Source organism: Syngnathus scovelli, chromosome 1, assembly GCF_024217435.2.
Source record: "Syngnathus scovelli strain Florida chromosome 1, RoL_Ssco_1.2, whole genome shotgun sequence".
Taxonomy (NCBI): Eukaryota; Metazoa; Chordata; class Actinopteri; order Syngnathiformes; family Syngnathidae; genus Syngnathus; species Syngnathus scovelli.
The window spans coordinates 10,290,348-10,314,311 of NC_090847.1; the positions used below are offsets into that span (position 1 = coordinate 10,290,348).

Sequence of the window (23,964 nt, forward strand, 5' to 3'; positions counted from 1 at the left end):
GTTAAAAAGATAAACGCATTATAAAAGAGCAGAAATGACTCTCTCGCACCTTCTTTTTGTTTGACTGAAAAAAAATTGGGTCCATCATGAGGTGGTAGGTCAAATTCAGTTTAATAATTCTTTTCTTCTTTTTCCTCTGCCAACTGTTATGTGGCCACTTCTACCGTGCACTGACTCCCCACTATAGAAACAACTGTCACAAGGCAAATTTGCTTTGGTTCAGGATTATATTAATTATCATGGAATTATCGCTTCATTAAATCAAACGCAGCATAATTATCCCGCATGAAACGAATGCATAATAAAGGCCCCCCCAAAAAAAAAAAAAAGTGAAGTGAAACATTGCAGTGCATTGCAGGAAATGAAGTCGGCGACTTCCATAGACTTAGTCTCTAAGAGACATTATAGCACTACACAACATGACAGGGCAAGTTGGGCAAGGGAGACCACCTACTTCATTTCGCAACTCAGTCCAATTATCGTCCCCAAATCCCAACAGAGGTTGTACATTTTCTCCCCAAATTGCAACAATCGTTAATCATGCCAAATACCAGTTTTAATGAATGTCTGCATCAGCGTAGTCGTGCCACCCTTTCGCCAGGCTGCAGCACTGCAGAAGCAGTGTATGAGTTCTACATTGATAATGATTAAACCCCCCAGATTTTAGTTTCATTGTGCCACGCGTTGTTGCTTGGAAAGCACATTTATGCTTGGGAAAGAAATAAAGTCAACTAAGTCGCTCATGACAACAGATATGCACAAAACACACAACTCTCACCTGTATCTCTTTAAAAGTGTAGGAACCAGACCTTCTATTGCCCCTAAGCCATCTTTATGAGCAAACTGGGAACGATTCTGTCTTGAGGGTTTTCAAGCAAACTTAGTCACTGTTGCACATAAAACCGTTTCTCTCTGTATTCATTTGTTGTTTTGATTCCAACGCGGTAGTTCTGAACGCCGTCTGCCGCAGTATTCACAGCCTCTGAAAAGCATTGCTTTGCATCAAGTTGTTAAGCTGTCTTCAAGCTGTCCAGTTAGTGTGTGGATCTGTAAATGTGGCACATGCAGTAGACATATTGCCAAACAACGTGATGGCAAAGAGGCCTTGAGTGAGTGAGATTCAGAAAGCATTTTCTAAATTTGAACAAATTGCTGTTAAAATAGCATTGTGTTTGATCTGCATGTGAAATTTTGCTATACGGTCATTGTAGTACACTTTGAGATTCTATGCTATGTAAAATGCAATATAAATATAATTTATTACCATTATTATTATTATTGTAGTGAAAGTCATAACCATTCAATTTTTTCAAAATGTGCTACTCATTAGCCCTCATCTTGAGATATTTTAGGCAGATTAAACAGAACTGAATTGCTACAAGATAGACCATATACATTACCTATTTTATTTTGCTCCCCGGAGTCTCAATAATGATGTAACCGCCTGTAGCGCCGGCCCCTTCAATTTTTAATCATTTGAATAAATATATTTCGATGGCAAGATTATGCAGTAGCGAGGAGGTCTTGCTCTCCATTGCTCAGCATAATCCACTGATGTACAGTCGGAAATAAAGTGCCCCTATTAAGGCTCAACTACTGCTTGGTAGAGAGCATTGTGGGGGGGATTTTGATTTACATCTTTTTTATGTAGCAAATTGTGCCTGAGCTTTTATCTCCTGAATAATGTATTCCTTGCCCACATTCTGTGTCGTGTGACAAAAACAATGAGTTTTTTCCCTACCACCCATTTATGCTTCGAGCGTTTGTTGATTTGTTGCTTAGATTTTTTTTTTTTTTTTTTGAGGACTGTCAGCGATGTCATGCTGATTGACTTAATGGGGTCTGACTTTTTGTTTAAGTGGTAGTATTTGTCTCTCAGTATAATATCCTGTCTCCTAATGCTCTCTAAAACATGAGTTAGTCGAATCATATTGTCAAAGCAGCAAATCTGTCTGTTTAAATTGCTTGTTAGTTTGTATTGCATGATTACCGCAGGGGTACTCAAGTTTTGTCCTCAAGAGCCCCTATATAGCCATTTTTAGGTTTAGCCTTACTACATCGTACACACCGTGTAGGGTAGAAAAGAAACAACACGTAGCATTGCACTTCAAAAACTGCACGACCATAAACTCTTCCCCTGCCTCTTCCTCCACATATTGTAACATGTTGCTAGTCCTCTGCTAGTGCGCCAGTAGAGTGTTGTTATGAAGTGCACCATTCAAGCTTGTGCAGCACTAAATCCCATGAGGACCTTCTCGTTATGGTAGCATAAAGCTCCATAAATATGCTCCTTGGCTTTGGAAACATTGCAAGCTGTAGCTTTATTACAAGTGAGTCGGTGAGAGCGAGTTTCACAGTGACTTACTTTCTCCCCACCGTCCCCTATTGTTGTTGTGATTACTAATGCCTTCTATTGTTGAACTTTCCAGGGGTACGACCTCAGACCGGACTACTTATTCTTCATGAGGTCACCACACGTATTCCCCAAGGCCTCTCTTGGACTCCTCAAAGTATTGTATGGTGGGGCTAAGTTGGAGTGGGAAGGCAACTTTTTCAAAAGCACTGGAGGATGAGGGTGCATTCATTTCACAAATGTTTACACCAGAAGTACCAATTTGATTGTTTTTTTTTTTTTGACAAATAAATCATCATCGAGTCACAAATTTTTAAATCAAGCCCCCCAAAAAGGTGGCCTGCTACCACAGGAAACTATATTTGGTGCAAAGTTTGAAAAACACCATGCCGTATCATGCTGGAGGCCTGTTTTTGTTCAGGTGTAACTGCGACCTAAGAGCTTAAAACCTTCACACTTCCACTGGAAAGCAACAAGAATGTCACAGGAGCTTATTAGAACATATGAAATTCATTCAGTAAATTGTAGCAGTTGTTGGCCGTCTCATATGGTTATTGTGTTGTACTTTCTTTGTTAGGATGGTGATGAGTCTACTATAATGGTTGTTTGTCTGATTATCCATCCATCCATTTTCTGAACCGCTTAGTCCCCACGGGGGTCGCGGGCGTGCTGGAGCCTATCCCAGCTGTCATCGGGCAGTAGGCGGGGGACACCCTGAACCGGTTGCCAGCCAATCGCAGGGCACACAGAGACAAACAACCATTCGCACTCGCACTCACACCTAGGGACAATTTGGAGTGATCAATCGGCCTACCAAGCATGTTTTTGGGATGTGGGAGGAAACCGGAGTGCCCGGAGAAAACCCACGCGGGCTCGGGGAGAACATGCAAACTCCGCACAGGGAGGGCCGGAGGTGGAATCGAATCCGCACCCTCCTAACTGTGAGGCGGACGTGCTACCCAGTGCGCCACCGAGCCGCCTTGTCTGATTATTATTATTATTATTATTATGGATTAGTACGGCTCGGTGGCGCACTGGGTAGCACGTCCGCCTCACAGTTAGGAGGGTGCGGGTTCGATTCCACCTCCGGCCCTCCCTGTGCGGAGTTTGCATGTTCTCCCCGGGCCCGCGTGGGTTTTCTCCGGGCACTCCGGTTTCCTCCCACATTCCAAAAACATGCTTGGTAGGCCGATTGAAGACTCCAAATTGTCCCTAGGTGTGAGTGTGAGTGCGATTGGTTGTCTGTCTCTGTGTGCCCTGCGATTGGCTGGCAACCGGTTCAGGGTGTCCCCCGCCTACTGCCCGATGACGGCTGGGATAGGCTCCAGCACGCCCGCGACCCCCGTGGGGACTAAGCGGTTCAGAAAATGGATGGATTATTATGGATTAGTATAATGGGAAAATATCACAGTACAAAAATGCTTCACCGTATGCTTTCTGCATTATGCCACATTGGAGTAACTCATGTTGCATCGTAATTTAAGTGAATCATATTCTGTCAGAGTAGTTTACTTATTGCCGTTTAGAATAATTGGTAGGGGGTCAAAATTTAAACTCTCAACCCTCGGTCACAGACGGAGCTACCGTCGCCCCTAACTTCTTCTAAAATTGATTTTTATCTCTGACTAAAATGTTTAAACAACACAATAATCAGCAGGATGATCCAGATGCAATACTGTTGCATGACTTGTACATAAACATAAATCCTGTATAAGTGAGTCAGTAAAGATGTATTTGTGCTATAAGCAGCTATAAGACACTGTGGCCGGAGTGGAGTTGTTGCCTTACAACACAATTCCATGATTTCCCTTTTGTGTCGTGGAAAAAAAACAATCTGTCTTGTACGATTTGGACAACTTGGGCAAAACAACAAGCATGTCCAATTTCTTCCACCAGCTGCACTCTAAGCACGCACACACACACGCACGAACGCACACACACACACACACGCACAAACACACACACACACGCCCACACACACACACACACCTGTAGTTGAAGCAAAGCTGCGGGCAATCCATTCACTTTTGTTCAGAGATTTAAATAACATAGAGAACAATAAAATGCACGCTTTCAACACTGCTCTAGTTTCTGCATAAGCATAATCGCTTATTCTTCTATGCAGAGGACTGAACCTCATTCAACACTCTTTTTTTTGTCACAGCCTCTTATAAGGACTACAATAGCAGTTATTTACAGAACTCTTGTATTGTTTGATTTTACATGTCACTTTGTTACTGTTTGGATTTAGTGTTTTTGGTTACATCACTTCACTCAGGAAAATGGTAACTACATATGATAATTTAAACTCTTAGGTTCCCAATGGACCATTTATTATCAAGATTGAGAATACTACACTACACTACACTGTGGGACAGTGAACCGGCACCCTGATGAAAGCAAAGAAATTTGTTATTTTTTATTCTCTTACCATATTATAAGAGTGTATTGGTAGTCAAAAATTAAGATACATTTTAATGATAAATAAAAAAAAATGGTTTCAGTATTTTCGTTGGCAAATGTGTTTTGTTTGTCAACATGCAATAATGTCGCGTCTTTGCACCGCTCTCGCACTAATCCTTGGCGGCGCCAATCCGGAACTGCAAGCTGCTAATCAGCGCTGATCAACACCACTTGTGCCCTTGTTACCGGCTGATTAGGGCATGTATATAAACCCGGCAATCCCGTCAGTCACCTGATTCCCGTTTCCCTGATTCGCTGTGTAGTGAAATGCCTGACTCTGTTTGGCCCGACCTTCTACCTGTCCCCGACCATGAGCTTGCTATGCCCCAGTCTGCTTTTTCACAGTTTTTAAATGTTGCCTTACTGTGAGCCTCTTGTTTGAAATATGTGATCAAATATGAGGTCTGTAGTGGTTGAAATCCTATTGTTCTACTTCAGTTGCTCAAATAATGAAGACTAGAAATTAAGGATGTGAAGCACATATTGGTCTTTCTGAATAACGCTTGTCAGGATAAGTCGTGATGCCTACCAAATACACATTGGATGTTTTGTTTCCAAAAAGCTCATGTTGTGTAACAATGGAACATCACAGGCAAAGTAATAAGCCAACATTCACGAGTGACATCGTTCTTTTTTTTCCCCTTTCTTTTTTTTTTTTTACATCCACGCTGTCTTCCTTTCATCTTGCAACTGTCTATATCACTTTTGTTTTCTCTGTCAAATGGAAAATACAATTTGTCATCTATTAACCACCACTATGTGTTTTTCTTCCCGCTATGAGGCAAGCCCAAACAGATAGATGCGTGGAACAGAAAAACGCTGTGTTTGTCAATAGCATTAAAACGATGATGAAAATAAAAATACATTTTATAAATTTAAAGTATATATTTGTTGTTTTTTTAACCTTATCTTCTTATTTTTTAACATATTTATCTTTTTTCCTTTTTGGGAGTTTGTTTTTCATTTTACATGTGAAGTTCATTTTGAGTGCTCAACGTTGTTTGATTTTTTTTTTTTTTACCCAACTCAAGGCATTTCAATGGCAAATATAAATGGATTGATGTATCCAATTTTTTTTTTCATATGCATTTTTGGTGTTCGTGCACTTTCCTTTTGAATCCTGTACAGTTTGATAAGCAAGGCCGCTGAACTATAAGGGTAATCTTGGAAGATTGTGGAAGTGCACTGAATGTTCTGTTCGAGTACATATCCACCAGTATTCTTTTTCTCTTTGACAAGCAGCAAAATAAGGGCGAAGTGGCCCTGAATGTGTATTCACTGATGTGCTTGGCTGAACAGGCGACTGCACGGCTCTCTCATTGACTCCCTCTGCGAGTAATTCAATTGAACACGTTGACTAGGCAGAATGACTGCTGATGATGGTCAGCTATAGCCAACCCTCTTGTCCAAAAAAAGAAAAAAAACTTGCCTTGTGATGACCTTCAGCTCACCATCTTTCACTGTATTTGCTGTGTACCACTGTGTGAAGCTTTAGGGTTTTCTTTCTTTCTTTCTTTCTTTCTTTCTTTCTTTCTTTCTTTCTTTCTTTCTTTCTTTCTTTCTTTCTTTCTTTCTTTAACTGAGGCACAATAGTGAATTGAATAATTCATCCAAGGCTATTCCGGTCCAATTTTTTATTCTGAACAACAGGGTTTATTTATTTATTTATTTATTTATTTATTTATTTATTTATTTATTTATTTATGTACTTGGTTTATGATTGACAATCTGATCAGTGCGCATTTCAAGTAGAAATGGATGTAGTCGCTTCGGCCTCTTCTACTACTATTTACAGTATATTTGTTCAATCTGCACATGCCAAAATAATTATTTCGATCGTCTGTGTACTCACCATTATCTTTGAGAGGAAATAGAAGGCTTGCTTCTAGTCTGAGGACTGGTTCAAGTGTGGTTGACATGCAGAATTTTGTTGCCTTCAAGTTATTGCCTGTCTTCAGAGGCGTATTATTGATTGACTTATTGTACGTTGAAATTACAATGGAATTTGCTTTTGCTCAGTAGTAAATGTTATTCTTTGCGGTGCATTAATTTAACTGTGATACAGGTTCAAACCGTCACGTGCTGTTTTTTTACACCACACGCCCCCCCCAAAAAAAAAATTCCACCAGGCACCACTGATGATTACTGTACCCTACAACAATCTGATATACTGTGATAGGGACATTTTCCAAGTGCAGTGCTTCTGCTTTTCTAAAGTAAAGGGAGCAAGAAGCATGTACCTGCATCAGGGTGAAATAAATCAATGGTGGGTCCAATCATCACCAGTCCCATAATATACGCCCATGGAGAGTTGTAGTAAGATCCAGGTCTCCTGTTGACAAAAACAGAGGATTTCAAAGGCCATACACTCTTATTTCTTATAGCTATCAGACAAAATATCCTCCTTAAAGTGGAGGGTGTGGTGTGTGCACACGCGTGAGTGTGTTCATACGCCCCCTTATATGGCATCTGACGTCCGAGCAAGGTGGCTTAGGTCAGCCAGGTGGCCCGAGGGGTCCAAGTAGTCTCGCTGGACCCATTTCAAACAAAGCAGCTTTTGGTGCTGTGTTATCAGGGCATCACTAATGGTTATGATATGATCTGTCCAGCATCACGTCTAATTAAAGACTGCTGGAAGAATGTGGCGACAGAAGTTGCTGCTGCTCCCCCATTCTCGAAAGGCCTTGGCGGGCCGGTATGAATGAAGACTATTGTCTGAGTAACTCTTTTCACTGGTGATCAAAGATCCTTTGTGGTCGCCACAAAAGGAAGTGGTCAGTGACCAGGACGGGCAGATATGTAGCTGTGGTTGGGAGATGGAGAGCGTAATCAGTCTTCTTACTGATAGCAATGAGCAGGCCACTTCTCATTGAGACAGAGACTAACCTTTTCAATACAAAACGAAGCTCAGACAAAAGGCAATTCTTCTTGTGTGGAAAGTCCTGCCTGCCGGACAGGAAGAATCCATCCCCAAGAGTCTTCATAATTTCTACCAACTTTCTCCTTCATCGCCTAATAAGTCATCCTTAGTTACCCTTTCCAAGCACACAGACTGGAGCGATGCTGTAGGAGTGACAAAGTGTTGCAATCACTTACTGGTCCAGACTCGATAGAGTTTCAGTGGAGAAGCTGTGCAGTTGAAGTGTGAGGTCTCATGCAAGGCCAGAATGTTTCTCAGGGATCGCTTTGATTTTTATCCAGAAGGGATGACAGTGTAAGGTAGAAAATAGGATGGCTGAAGAAAACTAAACTCTAGTGTCTCTTGGGCTATTGCTGATATTATTATCCCTACTGCAGCTTAAGTTGCTGGCTATAGTAGATAGCTTGGTTCTCCATTTGAAAATCGGCTTAGGTTGCTGGGTAACAAGCATTTAGATGTACAATTCATTGATTATTTTTTTTCCTGAAACTGTTTTGTTTACCATTTCTATGGTAATTAGACAGTTAAAATGGACAAATGGTAAATGTTCTCATTAAAAAAAAAAAAAAAAAGGAAATTTAGCAAGTGGGACAAGAAAATTCGTTCTCAGAAAGGCTCTTTAATTCTGAGCCTTTCATATCGCGCTAAGATGGCAGCGGTATCTCTTTCAAGTCACCGAGCGGACTGTTCTTCTGAGGTGAGTTAGGTTGCCGGCTAATCGTTTAATGTGCGGGGCGGCAGGAGTCTTCAAAGAAATGGCTGATGTGCTTAAAAGTGGAGGAATCTCTCATCCGCTCAGGATTTAGTGCTTGCCAGTAAATCACCGCTAATTAATACTCTTCGGTATTTTTCTTTGTGATATGGGCTGAAAGAACCAAGAATTGGATGGGTTTTGGGAGGAGAAAATTATTACATTCAAAACTGATTATGATATAATGCATAAATTAGTTGTTCTTGATTAACACTACCAATGGCTTCCTTTGACCAAAAGTCGTGCACCCAGTGTCAAACATGCTGTCACTTAAATCTGAAGTGAACACCCACCAGCATTGAATAGAAGTTGCTGTTTTTTGTGAGGAAGGAGCAGCTGCAAATTCTTTTGAAAGAATGAGGTCACCAAAGAGGCAGAGATCAGTGATTCGAGTAAGAGGGGTTGGTCTTATACTTGCTAACTTTGGGTTGTGAAAAATAGGGAGATTTTTTTTTTCATTGGCATGAAAAATAGGGAGATTTTTATTTATTTTTTAAGTGTATCGGCCAACGATTTCTTTGGCTGCGGGGGCAGAGGGGCGGGATGTTATTTGTCAACCGGTTTCTTGTATTATACGATACATACTTTGGGTAGTGAAATATGGAGAGTTTATTTTTTATTGGGATTTCGGCCCCGACTACAGCGGGCTGCAACCACTGGTCTGAGGCCCGGTAACAGTCTGCACATTTTTAGTATTTGGGGTCTAATTCAAAAGAACCTTCTATCTATTCTGTATTGAAGAAATGCCAGGCTGCAGCAGGCTTTGCTTGTGCTTGTCCTGGTCATAAATAAATCACCCTAATTGTTCTCTGATTCCCCCTCTTAACACGTGATAATTGAAACATTAATAGGACCTTAATAGGATGTGTGTCCTGGTAACCTTTGATATAAATCTTGCTGTAAGGGGGGGGGGGGGGGGGGGAAATTCTCCATGACCATTGTGAATCAGGAACGATTAAATGTGCTCAAACAACCACCATTTTGCGGGGTACTTCTATGGATGGCTCGATGAATTGACCTCAGGCCTTAATCGTGGTGGAAAGGTTGCACTGATTAGAGAAAAATTAAAATAAATGCAACAAAATTTACAAAATGTGAAACACTGACCAACTTCTAAACACACTCAGTGGAAGCTTGTCCCATCAGAAACATAAAGGGGGCAAATTCTGTGTGGGTAAGTTAATTTTCCAGCCACTGACGATAATATTTTTCTTGACTGCACGTATACTGAATGCATTGACTGCTATATATTAGTTTGTTCTGTCTGCTTGGGAGTCCAACCCCTCCAGTGGTAATCCATCTATGCGGTCCAACGGTGCCTGCAACTTAGCTGGAAGAAACAAGATCCTCTTTATGGATTTAATGGCCACGTTATGGCAAGAGGGCTTTCAGACCAGCTTTCATGTTGGCTCCACCAGAGGCTATAGAGAGGCAATGGCAAATTAATTAGAGAAATGAAGACAGCCTCTTATCAGACAGGGTAGCTGCCTGTTTCCTGTTGCTCATTCTCCTTCCTCCCTCATCCATTCACCAGCCCTGGAATCCTTTTCTTTATATGCGATATATCCTTATAAGCTTGCTCGCTTGCTTGCTCCGTGTGTGGGAGAGAGGTGAAACTTGGAGCGTTTATCGAGTGGGAGCATTATAGGAAAGGTAGCAGACTCCACCACCCTTCCACTCAAAGTCAACAAATAAATCAATAGTGTACACGAGTCATTAATGACATCATACTGCTGGCTGAGAAGGAGCATGAGACTCAACGCAACGCTGGCCTTTAAAGTTACTGTGTTGTTTTTGTCACAGAAATGGTACCTTGTGACCCACTCAGAGAAATAAAAAGAACACTTCCCACTAGAAATAGACACATGCAAGCGCTCGCCTCACTTGTTGGAATTTTCCCCCAAAGGTCCGTGAAGAAAATAATTGGAAATGGCAAAAGCGAGTGCTCTGAATATTAATGGTGAGTTGTGGAGCCAGCGCTGACTCCAGCTGTTAATTTCCATTTTATTATTAAAAAAAAGAATGGCCCTATCTTGTTGCTGTTTTCAAAGTGGCACACGTTCACGCCATGTTATACCACATTGTCGATAAATTTTACCAGGATAATGATCAGTTTGAAAATAGGTGCAAGAGCAATATTGGAATTGTTTACATTTCAGAACTTGTTTAGCTGGAACCTTAACATGCAAAATATGAAAATGTTGATGAACAATTATTGCATTACATTCCTTTCTATAAGAATGAAGTGTATGTAGTCCATCACCATATACTATGTCACTTTTGTTTATGCCTTTTTTAATTGACTTTTAACAAAACCACCTACGGCAATTATGTTTTTGTGATTCATAGCCACATTTTTAAAATTATTTTTCATAATTTTGCCCTTTCACCAAATACTTTATTTAATTTTGACTGTTTGTTTTATTTGACCCCGAAGATTATTTCTATTATCCCTTATGGGGACAGTCATGTATGTGTAAATACATCTATCCATTAGTTTTCCATACTCTTTGCATTCGTGTGAATGTGATCCCCTGACTTAAGAACTGTAAAGATGTGCCATGCGGATGGTCAAAGGGTAAAGCAAGACAAAGAGAGACATGGTGGTGGAATGACAGCGTCGAAAGAGCGGTGAATGAGAAGAGGAGGTGCCATAAAGTATGGAAGAAATCTAAAAGGGAGGCAGACCGAGCGCGGTATGTAGAGGCAAGGAGGGCGTCACGGACAGCAGTGTGGGAGGCCCAAGAGACCAAGAGGAAAGAATTTGCAAGTGAATTGGAGAGTGAGAGAGGACGAAAGAGCTTCTTCAAGATAGCAAAGCAAATGGTTAAGGAGAGGCGTGATGTGACCGGTGCAAACTGTGTAAAGGATGAGGATGGCAACATCGTGACAGACAACAGAGGAGTGAAGAAAGTATGGCGAAGGTACATGGAGAAGCTGCTAAATGTGGAGAATGGCTGGGATGGAGAGGTGGGATGCGATGAAGTGGAGGGTGAATGTGGCCTGATCACGCGAACAGAAGTGGGGAAAGCCATGAAGGCCATGAAGGATGGAAAGGCAGCTGGACCATCTGGAGTGGTGGCAGAGATGCTAAAGGCAGCGGGAGACGTCGGTGTGCAGTGGATGACTGACCTGTGTAACAGTGTCATCGCTGAGGGACACATTCCGGAGGACTGGACAAGAAGCGTCCTGGTGCCGCTATTCAAAGGGAAGGGGGACCCACTTGCATGCGGGTCATACAGGGCCATAAAGCTGCTGGAGCATGGAATGAAGTTGTTAGAGAGGGTGTTGGAAAGGAGGGTGAGGTCACGGGTAGATGTGGACAAGATGCAGTATGGCTTCATGCCTGGTAAAGGTACAACAGACACAATTTTTGTCATCCGACAGATGCAGGAGAAACACCAGGAGAAGAGGAAGAGATTGTACTTCGCTTTTGTTGACCTGGAAAAAGCATTCGACAGGGTGCCAAGGGAGGTGGTGAGATGGGCCCTAAGGAAGTCGGGCGTGGAAGAGGGACTGGTTAAGGCTGTGATGAGTCTCTACTGCAGAGCATGCACAGCTGTTAGAACCGGAGTTGGCGACAGTAATGGGTTTGAAGTAAGGGTAGGGGTGCACCAGGGATCGGTGCTCAGCCCATTATTGTTTGCTATCGTGATGGATGTGGTATCGAGGGAAGTGAGGGGTGGACTACCATGGGGCTGCTCTACGCGGATGACCTGGTATTGATGGCTCACAGTCGAGAAGACCTAGCTAGGAAGCTAGCAGCCTGGAAGACCTGCCTGGAAGTGAAAGGAATGAAGGTGAATGCAGCAAAATCAAAGGTCATGGTCGGTGGTGCTGGCCTGGGAGTGGTACCACAGTCAGGAGCATGGCCATGTGGAGTTTGCGGGAAGGGGGTGCAAGCCAACTCTATCCGGTGCAAGGGTTGTCAGAGATGGGTACACCGGAGATGAGTAAAAGGCAGCCTACTAGCTGCAAGTGAGACCTTCAAATGCAAGCGGTGCAGGGGAGAAGTCGCCCAAGCAGACCCAGCTGAGCAAGATGGGCTCATAGTAGATGGGGAGATGTACCAGGTGGTGGACAGCTTCTGCTACCTTGGAGACATGCTTAACGCTGATGGGGGGTGGACCTAGCAGTGACCACAAGGGTGAGCAGCGGGTGGAAGAAATTCAGGGAACTCATGCCCTTCTTAACATCTAAGACCCCATCCCTGAAGATGAGAGGCCTGCGTCAGAAGTAGTATGACGTACGGAAGTGAGGCATGGGCCCTGAAAATAGAACACGAAGAAAAACTAAACAGAGCAGAAATGAGGATGATCAGATGGATGTGTGGTGTGTTAATGAGGGAGAAAAAAACAGTGCAGAGCTGAGAAAGAAGATGGGAGTGGAGGCCATAGTGGATGTGGTGAGGAGAGGCAGACTGCGATGGTACGGACATGTAGTGAGGAAGGACGAGAACGACTGGGTGAAGAAAGTTATGTCGTATAACGTAGAGGGAACAAGACCCAGTGGCCGACCTAAAAAGACCTGGCAGACGACCGTGTCAGCCGACATGAAGGCACTCGGCATCAACCACGAGATGGCCATGGACCGTTCCCGGTGGAAGAAAGCCATATCAAGAACCCAGTCTAACCCAGCGGTGCCTGGAAAACGGACTTTAAACCGATGATGATGATGATGAAAGATGTGCCATGTCTAAATACAATCAAATGGATTAGTAAATGTTTTGTGTTTGTCCTTTGATTTGCCTCTGTATACCCACCTCAGGCGTAAGTCTTTGAAAAAAAATCAACACAGTTTTTACTTTCACGTGAACTGTAATTCCTTGAAAGAATCTGGGAAAGAAAGTAGATATGATCAAAGCCAACTCTTTTTCTGGTGCAAGGCCTAAAAAGCCATGTTGAAGTTGTGTTAGATAATTGTTGTTTGGAATATTTGTATGCATTTAGTTGTGAGTAAATTGTAGGTCCATTGTTGTTGAGATGCTTGAATCACGATGCAAAGATACCAGCAGTTTTCATTGTTGTCAAGTGAGCTTCTTGATCAGCCTTTGATCTTTTAAAGAACCCATTCATTGCTCGAGTTACAACACGAAATTTGACTGTGAAAATTCTTCCACGATCAACTCGCTTAATATTGGCAGTGTTGCCAAGCCAAAAGACTCACTCAGTTGCTTGACGCTCACACATCATTTCCGAAAGTGGATTTTCTTTTTTTCTAGTTTTTGACTTGTGTGTGCAGCAAAGATCAGTCAACAAGGCAGAGCACATTTAATAGTTTAATTATAAGCTGTTGTATACATTCAGTGATTATTCTGATGTTCATTTTGCCAGAAGCCAAGGGTGAGACCAGCAAAACATTCAGTTACAAGATCTAGATTTTTTTTTTTTTTTTTTTATGCAGTCTGTCCACTTTCATTCACACGATCCACATTGTACAAGTTTACTGCAAAGCAACATAAAACCACATTGCTGACGTGCCTCCGATGTTTGTCATGTCAGACATAAGCCTGCTGCTTGTGGGGGCCAGGGGTCTTGTTTATACCACTCTTATACAAACTTTGTGTCAGATCAACAGATGCGTGACGAGTGCTGGGTGAGCCCAAGCTTTCAGTGAAATATCTGAAAATATATATAATTTTTTTTGGGCCCAGTATAATGCCAGGTGGAACCCCAATTATCAGCTTGAGTGTAAGATTACAGGTCTTATGTTTGCATTGTTGGTTCATTTTATTTTATTTTATTTGGTTTCTTTTGCTATCTCACTCTAATGCTCATTGAACAGACACACTAATGTTGGTGCTGGAATAGCTTTTTTTTTTTTTTTTTTGTATTTTTTTGTATTTTTTTTTTTTTTAACATTTTCTAGTTCTCCACACAGAAACTTGATGGCACAAGAACTGACCAATAAGAAACTCTTTACAACAAGGTAGACTGCAAGTCAACAGTTTCCAGGGGCAACACAGTCAAAGAAAACTAATTCACGTTCATTTTGAAAATTAAAAAACAAAAACAAAAACTATTTCAATATAAAAATCAAAAGACAAAAAAGAAATAAAAAACAAAAGTAAGTATAACTTACTCATAGAATAACTACACAGCATTAAATATTCTCATTATACATTTTTAAATTATCTATAAAATATATTTTGGCTTGTTTTTTTCCCCTTTTTTGTGTTTGTGTTACAAACGCTACTGTAGCTTCAGTTGAACACCAATGTTTATTTTTATCTGTCTTTTTTTAAATCTGTTGAAACAAAATATTAAAGGGATTGTCACATAACAACAGGTTAATAAAAATGATAATAATAAAACTCTATACAGAGTTCCACATAGCAAGACAAGAGTGACGATCCCTTCTATCCTAGCCCCATAGTCAAAAGTCAGAAAAAGGTACAAGACTCCACGGAGCACAAGATCCTAACTTGTGCTCCGTCGGCTACAATCAAGGTTGGGCGTCACAGATGCGGCGTCGTACAACCGGGTGTGAACACATGACTGTGTATTCTGCTTACATTGTTCTTCGGGGGGGGGGGTGTATAGCCACAGATAGCGACAGTTCACATAGCTCCATCTGAGTATAAATACTGTAAAGAGCTCACAGTCTGGTGACGCCGGCGTGTCCTCGCAGATGCAGAGAAAGCGTCTCGTAGTAGACAGGGTGTGTGCAAACAGGACGGATAGGTCATCATTTTACATCTCCCTCGAATGCACAAATACCTTTTGAGATTAATCCTGTGTGTCTTGTTTATTACACTGACTGATCTCACTATACAAAGGAACCAAGAGCAGATTTTGGCAGCTTGGAACAAACTGCGAAAACCAAAGAAGGCAAATGTTGAATTGTGATACAAAAAGTTGTCCAAAAGGCATAACTGTACTCGGGTGTTGGCACCTCGGGTGTCCAGTGTGTCCCGCTTTGGCGTGGGAGCTGGAGTGCTCCGCTGGCCATGTCTGTGCAGTAAACAGTAACCTGCCTGTCCAATCGCTGCTTATAGAAAAAAAAATAATAATAATGCAAATAAGGAGAAAGTACTGCGACTACAACGAAGCCACATCTACTACCTTGGCATGAGCACACAACTAGCTGCAGCACACTCTTGAATATTGCATACCGCAAACGGGTGTGTTTGGTCAAGTCCCACGGCCGGACTCTTCTCGTGTACACACAGCTATTGCAGGATATACTGTATATTTATATATGGTATGTGAATTTGACACCGCGTGAGCTGTAAGCGCGTAGCGGAGAAGCTCACTAAAGCACAATGTCCTTCAAGCGCTTGCTGCTGGGGGACTCTTTGTCACGGCCGTCGTGCAGAAGCGTGTTAAACTCCCGCACCGACGGCTCGCTGTCTTTGCCTTCTGGTTGCCGGAGCAGACTGTGGTTGGCAATGCGCTCCGCGTCGCGGCATTTCAGTGTGTTGTAGGCAGACGAGGGCTTGGACAAAGGGCTCTTCAGGTGCATGGGGGAAGTGATGGGGCTGGCCGCCTCTCGCCCGTTACCGGCTTCGCGCACGGCGCCGCCGTTGGCCTTGGGACTGCACACCTGTGACTCATGAGTCCGTTTCCCCTTTACATCACCTCGCTCCACATCCTCTGGCCCGTCCTTGCCAAAAGTGGCAAAAGTCCTCTTGGTGGTGCCGTCCTCATAGTGGGGTACGTCCACAGTGGTGGCCTCGATTGACAAAGCGATGACGTTACGAGCATGCTCAGGGGACTTGACGCGTGCTGGCAGGGGGACGCGAGGCATCCAACAGCGGTCAGAGTGTCCGAGGATGCGGCATTCATCTTGGCAGTGGAAGCCTTCAGCGGGCTCTCCAGCTGAAAAAAACACAGGAGAATTGTTTGATTGAATTGTTAACATCTATTGTAAATCACAAAAAAAAAAAGCTGTTATTTAATAAGGAATTATAAAAAACAACAAAATGAGTATTTTGTAAACACGTCCACGCTTGTGATGATCTGTACTCCCATTGGACAGCAATGACAAGGGCGGCACACGGAGCACAGGCCCGTAAATGGAGGAAAACATGCGATGGCTTGTTAAGTCCAAAAATGCGCATCTATCCTGGAGTTGGTTCGGATCTACGCTGTTTGTATTCACACCTGAAGCGAACCGCACCAGAGTCCTTTTGGAAGCGAACCGAGACCACTTTAAAAAGTGTGTCTCGGTCCGGTTCTTTAATCCGCACCAGGATTCAATCCGTGTAGATCCGGACCAGCAGCCAGGTTTGAATACACCCTTAAATTCTTGTCAGAAAGAACCTATTCCTACTTTAGGGCTTACTGTCAGAATATGTTGAAGTGGTGCTGTAATTGCTGATTAATTTGATGAATTGTTTATCAAAAGTATTTTACCACCTTTCTATAATAATCTTTTTGGGGGTGGCAACACTAGATCATCAGAGTTTGTTTGAAGTAGTGCAATCAGATATCTCACAGAGACACCAGACACATTTCGGTGTTGTCGCCCCGGTTCCTCCCTTTCTCCGCGCCTGTCATCTGGCACTGACTCATAAATATGTAATGATGTTTTAGTCTGTAGTGAATATGAGATTTGTCTGCAGTCTGTGTAGACGCACTTTCTCATTCTGTTTATCTTAAAAAGGGGGAAGGACTTTTACAACAGCTCTTCAGCAAGCAGGTGCCATGCTCTCCTGCCGTTTGCAGACTAAATTACCTCATAGGATTGATTACAAAATGTTGGCCGCAGCACGCCTTTTAAAGATGATTGAGCCCTATAATAGATGACAATTCTCTCCAGTGAGCCGTCCTGCTGCACAGATATGCATTGACACATTTTTGCGCTCCAATCTACTCATTGAGCACGAGCCAACCTCCATTTCAAGAGGCCCAAGGTGACAAGACAGGATCTCAGAGTGGGGGTTGTTTGCAATCGACCCAAATGCATACGCTTACATCTGGCAATCACAGCCTGACAGATCACCTAATTAAAATCATTAATGATCTGTTTTTCTTGATTCATTCCTTGCACCTCAGCGCAGGCTCTGGGGATCGATAACTGAAGATTGGAGATGTGGCTGTGACGCTTTGCTAGAGGCCTCCTTCTTCCATTACTGTCTAATCAAAATGATAATGTGAGAATGTGCATGCAAATCCCATATTAGTTGAAAGGTCACTTGCGGAGTGAGTCCGTTACCTGTAAGACCAGCACCAAGAAAACAGATCACGAGTGACCGTTGTCCAAAGGATCACATTCTGTATATTCATATTACATTCAGAAATGTAACAGGGGTTTACCATTTTACTAAGGAGTATAACATCATCAACATCACCTCAACCTAGAAAAGATTGCACAATGAGAATATTAAATCAATTTTCAAATCTTGCACTCTTGCATTTGCATAGATGCTGATTGGAGCTGCTGCACTGGTGGCAATCAAGCAGACTAAGGGTACAAAGCTGGGGTTGTTGTTTCGAGCTGAGGGATCCAATCAGAACATAAAAATGTAATCACAGCCAAAAGTCTCTCCAGTCTTACTTGAGCAACAATAGTGGTTGATTCCTATAAAACCTGATCACACAGTGCCTTTAATTGGCTACCTGACTGAAAAAGAGTGCCTGGTTCCTTGAAGGGGAGTTTATTGCATGGTTAGGATCTTGTCTACGGGTTAGACTTGTCACCCACAAGGGTGGTGTTAGACCAAACCTTGACAATGTTGTTAGGATGTTCAGACAGCATGTGGAAATGCACTCATTGAATTGGGACAGTGTCCTGGTTTCAGCATGACCTGAAAGGCTGAGTAAAGCCATTCTTTTCCATTTTCTAAAGCCATTTTGGATGTTGCTGCTATGGGGAAAGGGCATCTAGGTGACCATCCACTTTCTGCTACTATGTTTTTTGACCTTATACAAAATAGGACGGGGGTATGTTGCATGAGTAGGAAATTACATGCACATGACATCCAAATTAGAGTGTCATCTGCAAAAGTTATGTGTTCCCACACATATTTGTTGAGTCTTTATCCAACCCTGTGACATTAACATCACGTGGTTCATCCTTTTGTCCAGTTCAAGGTCTGCATTTAATTATAAGAAATAGCTTTAGAAAAATCTCCAGTGACACGGTTGACATAGTAAATCTCTCAACTGATTAAAGATTTGCAAGCGTCTTTGTAATTTAATGCTGCTTCCGCCGACTACTTTGGCTTTTTTCTATTGCCTGAAGCAATTTCAAAAGCATGAAAAGCCTTTGGGGCACAAAGAGAAACACACAAGTTGTATGATGCCCCCTTAGCAGCGCATGCATTTCCAGTGAATGTTTTTTTCAACTCTCGCTCTTTCCGTTCCTTTGGGGTCTATGGGAGAGCAACCAGGGTGTAAATGGCATTGTTGTAAAAGCCGAGTGCCATTAACACGCACACATCCTGCCTCTGCGTGGAGCTTTATAAAACGCAGATGTCGCTCTAAAGAGCCGTGACAAATTTTGAAGAGGCAGAGTTTACATCAAAAAAGTGACCTCCAACAAAGCACAATCTTCTCCTATTCTCAACCCAATAATAAGCTTGTCAATGATTAATTTCAGGATTCATAGAGCGGCGCTTAACTTTGAAAGCCAATGCAGAAACAAAGATGGTGACGGCTAAGATTGATTTATTTGATTTTGTTTTTAAATATGATGGTCAATCATCTTGAAGGTCAGATTTGTTTGTTATCCACAACAGAGCATTGGAAACTCCAAAAACCTCACAAGGATCTCTGATAGGAGGAGAAAGATTGTTATCTAATTGCTTGTGTTGTAGTTCTCGAGATCGATCTTCGTCCTGAAACCATTTTTAAGAGTCTCGTCTCGGAATCGAAAGCATTTTTACTCTGGCTTGTCTTGGTCTGGGACAGGATGGACTCAGGATTTTTTTTTATCAAAACCGGTTGAGACCAAGAAATGTGAACAGTGTGAAACACAGATGGAGGGTGTTGCGCTTCCTTCTTGGTGTCACCTGGAGTGCCAATGCCCCATGCACTCAGAGAGTGAAAGGGAAGACTACTCAAGACGAAAAATAAGAAAAAATGTCGAGTCGCCAGTAACTAGGTTTGGTTTCCAAAAGATTTTCATTTGCCAAGTGAAATGTAAGCAGAAACACTCTCCAACATGCAAATTCGGTGGTGCTGGCACAACGTCCAACTTTTATCTGCATACCGAGAGGCAGCATAAAGACAGGTAAAGTAACCGTGAAATAAACCACACCGGAAATGTTATCGTAAAAAAAAAAACATTCTAAGACAATGAGCAAAAATAAGATCTTTTCTACCCGCAATGCTTAGTCTCGACCTCCAAAAGTCTTGGTCTTGTCTCGGTCTCGAAACTCTGTAATATCTTTGTCTAAGTATGAGCGGTCTTGACTACAACATTACTAATTGCCATGTGCGTGTGTAGGACAAAGAACTCGACTTAAAGTAAGGCATCAAACTTAGAAACGTAAAGAAAAGTACTCATCTCTCCTATCACATTAATTTCCTTTAGGATGAATGGTAGACTTCCCACCGGACTGGTCATCTATCCAGTCAAAGGGCACATTAAGATAGAAGGCCACTCACATTCGCTGACACACTATCACTGAGAGGGAACTAAACTTGCAGTGTTTGCACCAAACTCAGGTGAATGAACATTAAACCATAATTGACACCATGAGAAATATCTCAATTCCAGTTGTAATTGTAGTTCCGGCCAAATGTTGACGAGTATAACCCAAACATTCTCTATTTCTTCCTCGCAGTTTGTCACCATGCTCATTAAATTCTGTGCCTCCCTCCATCTGATGAAGACGTCTTAACTTGCTGGCACAGAGATTTGAGGAATCCCTCAGCCCCGACAAGCTCATCGCTAAATTTGCCATCGCCTTGTGCGCGCACATAATGATCCCCTCTTGTCATACAGCTGGAGGTGATGTTTGTGTGTGGCTAATGGAGGGAAAAGGCGAGAAAAAAGAATCAGCGAAAGACTAAAAATCCCCCCTGACGGGAGCAGGGAGGGGATGCGTTCACTGTCAGGAGGAGCTCGTCAAAGAAACTCCCAGAGCTTTTGCAAGTTAGTTTGTGTCAACGTCGGCAAACACACCGGAAGATCTTGAACAGTGACATCATCCTATGAAACACGTTAAAGAGACTGGTGGTCATTCTGAAGGTCAAGTTGAGATGTTAAAATTGTGTGTGATGCAGGATGACACACTTAAATCAGGCTGCTATCACAGCTTGACAAACCCCAAAGGGACCCCGAAACAGCACTGCGGTGTGATAAATCACTTTACAGGGAGAATGGCTGCCACTTTGGGCTCTAAACTCCCTTTTTGTATCCTCCACTTTGCGCTGACACTTTTGCTGTCGGTGCGACGAGCACCCGCATTGTGCTTGTCATATGAAAATACACGCTCTGCAACTGACAGGCAGACATGTTGATGCCACTGTGATGTTGGCGCTATGAAAGGGAATAATTAAGAGCAATTTACACCTTGATATGTTTTACGTGTGGCTCGAATGAAGCGGCACTTTGCTTTGATGCGCCACTTTCGTCTTCTGCCGTCACAGCCTTTGAAATTAAACCCTATCAAATCAAACTGCTTCGACATATCTATTGGAGTGTTTGAAAAGACAATTATTCGACAGGGAGAGCAAAAAGCTACTCTGTCATCAAGTAATGGCAATCGGCTGCATTTCAATGGCACGTTTTGACAAACAACCTCATCATGGACTGACGATGGTCCGGGCAGCTGGACAGGCTTTCTCGAGTCAGGAAACAATGTTATCATCTTGGATTTGGCTACATTGATAGTGCTTTCCTGTCTGCAGTCTACTGACTGCAATTCCTAGCTTGCCTTCTTTAAACATTTCAACATTTGCTATGCTATGCCAAGTTTGATTTGATCCCGTTTTGGTACATGTTCCTGCGCACTCTGCCGCATTCAGCTTTCAAACCACCCCTCGTAAACTTTCGGCGATGTCTATTAGATTTGAATGACACAAGTTGGCCAACACAAGTTAGTGCTCAGTTAGATATGAGATAACATTACTGGTGTCAGTTTTCAACTCAGTCTAAAAATGATCTAATACTTCTACTCAAATTGCATCGAACACAAGAAGGCCAAAGCAGTTGAAGTCGAAGGACAAATCACTCCATGTCCATGGAAGGGTTTATGTTTGAGTCAGACACATTTCAGAGCAGCCGTATGCTTGCATTCACTATTTGAACTTTCGCCAGGTTGCAATTTCAAAATACATTTTCCTCCCCAATGCACTGGGACTGACTTTATCCTGTTGACTTATTTGAAACGGTGTAAAATCCCAAAATCTTTTCAAAGAGCGTGTCTTCTGGCGTCCGTGGTTGTTGTGAAGACAACATGGCACCCGACACTCGCTGCCATGAAAGGGCTAAAATTTGCTGCTCGACAGCATTCTCTCGCTGCTCTCATCACGGCGCTGCATTGTATCTTTGACAGTGAAATGGCTGTTTTGTAATTGCACTCGGTATTAATTTTCCATTCTGGCAGCCACACAGCAAAGATTGATTAAATCCAAATTGCTACTACAGGGCCTTGATGAAGCAGTTGCCACAGAAGGGGTTAGAAGAATCATATGGGAGAACAATGGCACCAGCAGCGCAGAGGCAGACGAGAGTGGGAACCAGTTTTGGGAGTCCGGTCCATGCTCACATGTAGACATCAAGTCAGTTCTAACCACCTCAGTGGAACGCGTGAGTTTGCCAGCTTAGTTTCGGACAAACAGCCTCATTCACCACTCACCCGGGAGAGTCCGAGCTTTGCTGTCATCCCAGCGAGCCAATTCAGCGCGTGCGCCATAAATCAGCCAGCGGGCTCGGCTCCAGCGGGAGCGGCAAGATGGAGTGTGATGGTCTTGTTTTTACAAACAGTAGAGGGGCACCCTTACTGCGCCGGGCAAGCCATCACTCCGTGCACACCACCACCACCACAAAAACACCCACTAGATTCATCCCTTGAAGCTCCCTTGCCATAGCCCATCATTTACGCGTCTCCTCCTCCTGTCCTCCCCTTTCGTTTCATCAGCACTGCTGTCTGACATACATTGCTGTAATTAAATCTATCCCTCATACAAAATTCTTCACATTTTTGTCTAGAATGACTTTAAGTCTGGCAGTCAAATATTAATTGTCAAAGAAATTGGAATCACTGGGCGGTCTTGTTAGCACCTTGATACGTGTGGCGAAGTCATGGGTCTCCACGCTTCTCCATTTGCACGTTAGCCCCAGTCAATTGATGAAGAACAGATTTGACGTCAAATCCATCACGCGGCGGAATATCTGACAGCTTACTTGCCGCACGCGTAGCTGTACCATCCTTGCGGCTATTAAAATATGTCACTTCAGCTTAATTCTAGTACGTACTGTATATACGTACATGCTATAGCTGCACTTGTCTGACTGTTCAAAAAGAAACAGGCCAAACTGTATTCCAGGTTTTGACCTTGGCCGCTGGCGATCCCGAGCCAGCAGGTTCTGATGTGAGGAATGAATTACCTAACCCGTGTTAACAAACAATGCACACGCGTCTAAATTGGTACAAACAGCAGATGTTTAACAGCTGTATAACAGAGACGGCCGGGTAGAACAAACACAACTATGCTGTTAATACACCATTATATCTTTGTTAGGTTTAAAGGCAGAACTGTTGGCTATTGTGTGAAGTACAAATGAAATAGTTTTTGTAATGTTACGTGGGTGAGCGCTTTCTAATGTCCGGGCAATGACAAGATTTTTTCACAATGCCGTACCTAGTGAGGACCATCTGTCGCGCAGGCCAGGAGTATTTTTTTTTTTATCCTTTTTTTTTTTTTTGCTCGCAGTGTGATATTAAACACCGTACAGCTTGAAAATGCAACAGTGTTAAACCAACAAATAAAATAAAAAGGAAGTCAATATGGGGGGGGGGCATACCTGCTAACCACGAGTTAAATGTGCTGAAAAGAAATTCAAAATATTTTAGCAAGTGATTTCAAGTTGAAATTAAACTTAAATTAAATCAAATTAAACAAACATCACAATCTTGACAATAAAAAGGAAAAAAAGAAAAACAAACGTGTAAGTTTGTTATTATCGTCCCAGCTGCATTTTTGACCTTAATGACAAAACTCTATCTGGAAGTTGAACAAATAAATAGTTTTGAATATGAATGTTTTTTTGTGATTCTTAAGAGCAAGTGCACAAAAGGTTAATAATGGTAGCATATTTTTATATACTCGAAATACTTTCCAGCTTTTGCATTGCAATATGCAGTGTGGTGTTTACTACAGCAACTACGCAAATGTTACCCTTGCCAATTGTCCGCTTTTTCAAATTGCCCTCCTAAAGGTAAGCCTCACAATTAGCCTATATTCTGGCCCTGCTGGTTCTCCACACAGCGGGCGCCTGGTATGCCAGCTGTGCACATGCCAATGCAGGCATGACAGCAGAGCGATCTTCCCACCCCCGCATATGTGATTGAGTCATTTT

At 42.6% G+C, this 23,964-nt stretch overlaps 1 protein-coding gene across 5 annotated transcripts in view; it reads right to left on the reverse strand.

Annotated features, from left to right (window-relative positions):
- Positions 1 to 13,752: 13,752 nt before the first annotated feature.
- The window catches only part of pcdh19 (protocadherin 19), a 58,404-nt gene continuing 48,192 nt past the window's right edge, over positions 13,753 to 23,964 (reverse strand). For all 5 annotated transcript variants that reach the window (XM_049747336.2, XM_049747425.2, XM_049747181.2 and 2 more), the window contains one exon: positions 13,753 to 16,307. In XM_049747336.2, coding sequence (XP_049603293.1) covers positions 15,742 to 16,307 — 566 coding nt within the window. In that variant the 3' untranslated portion in view covers positions 13,753 to 15,741. The remainder of the gene's footprint in view (positions 16,308 to 23,964) is intronic.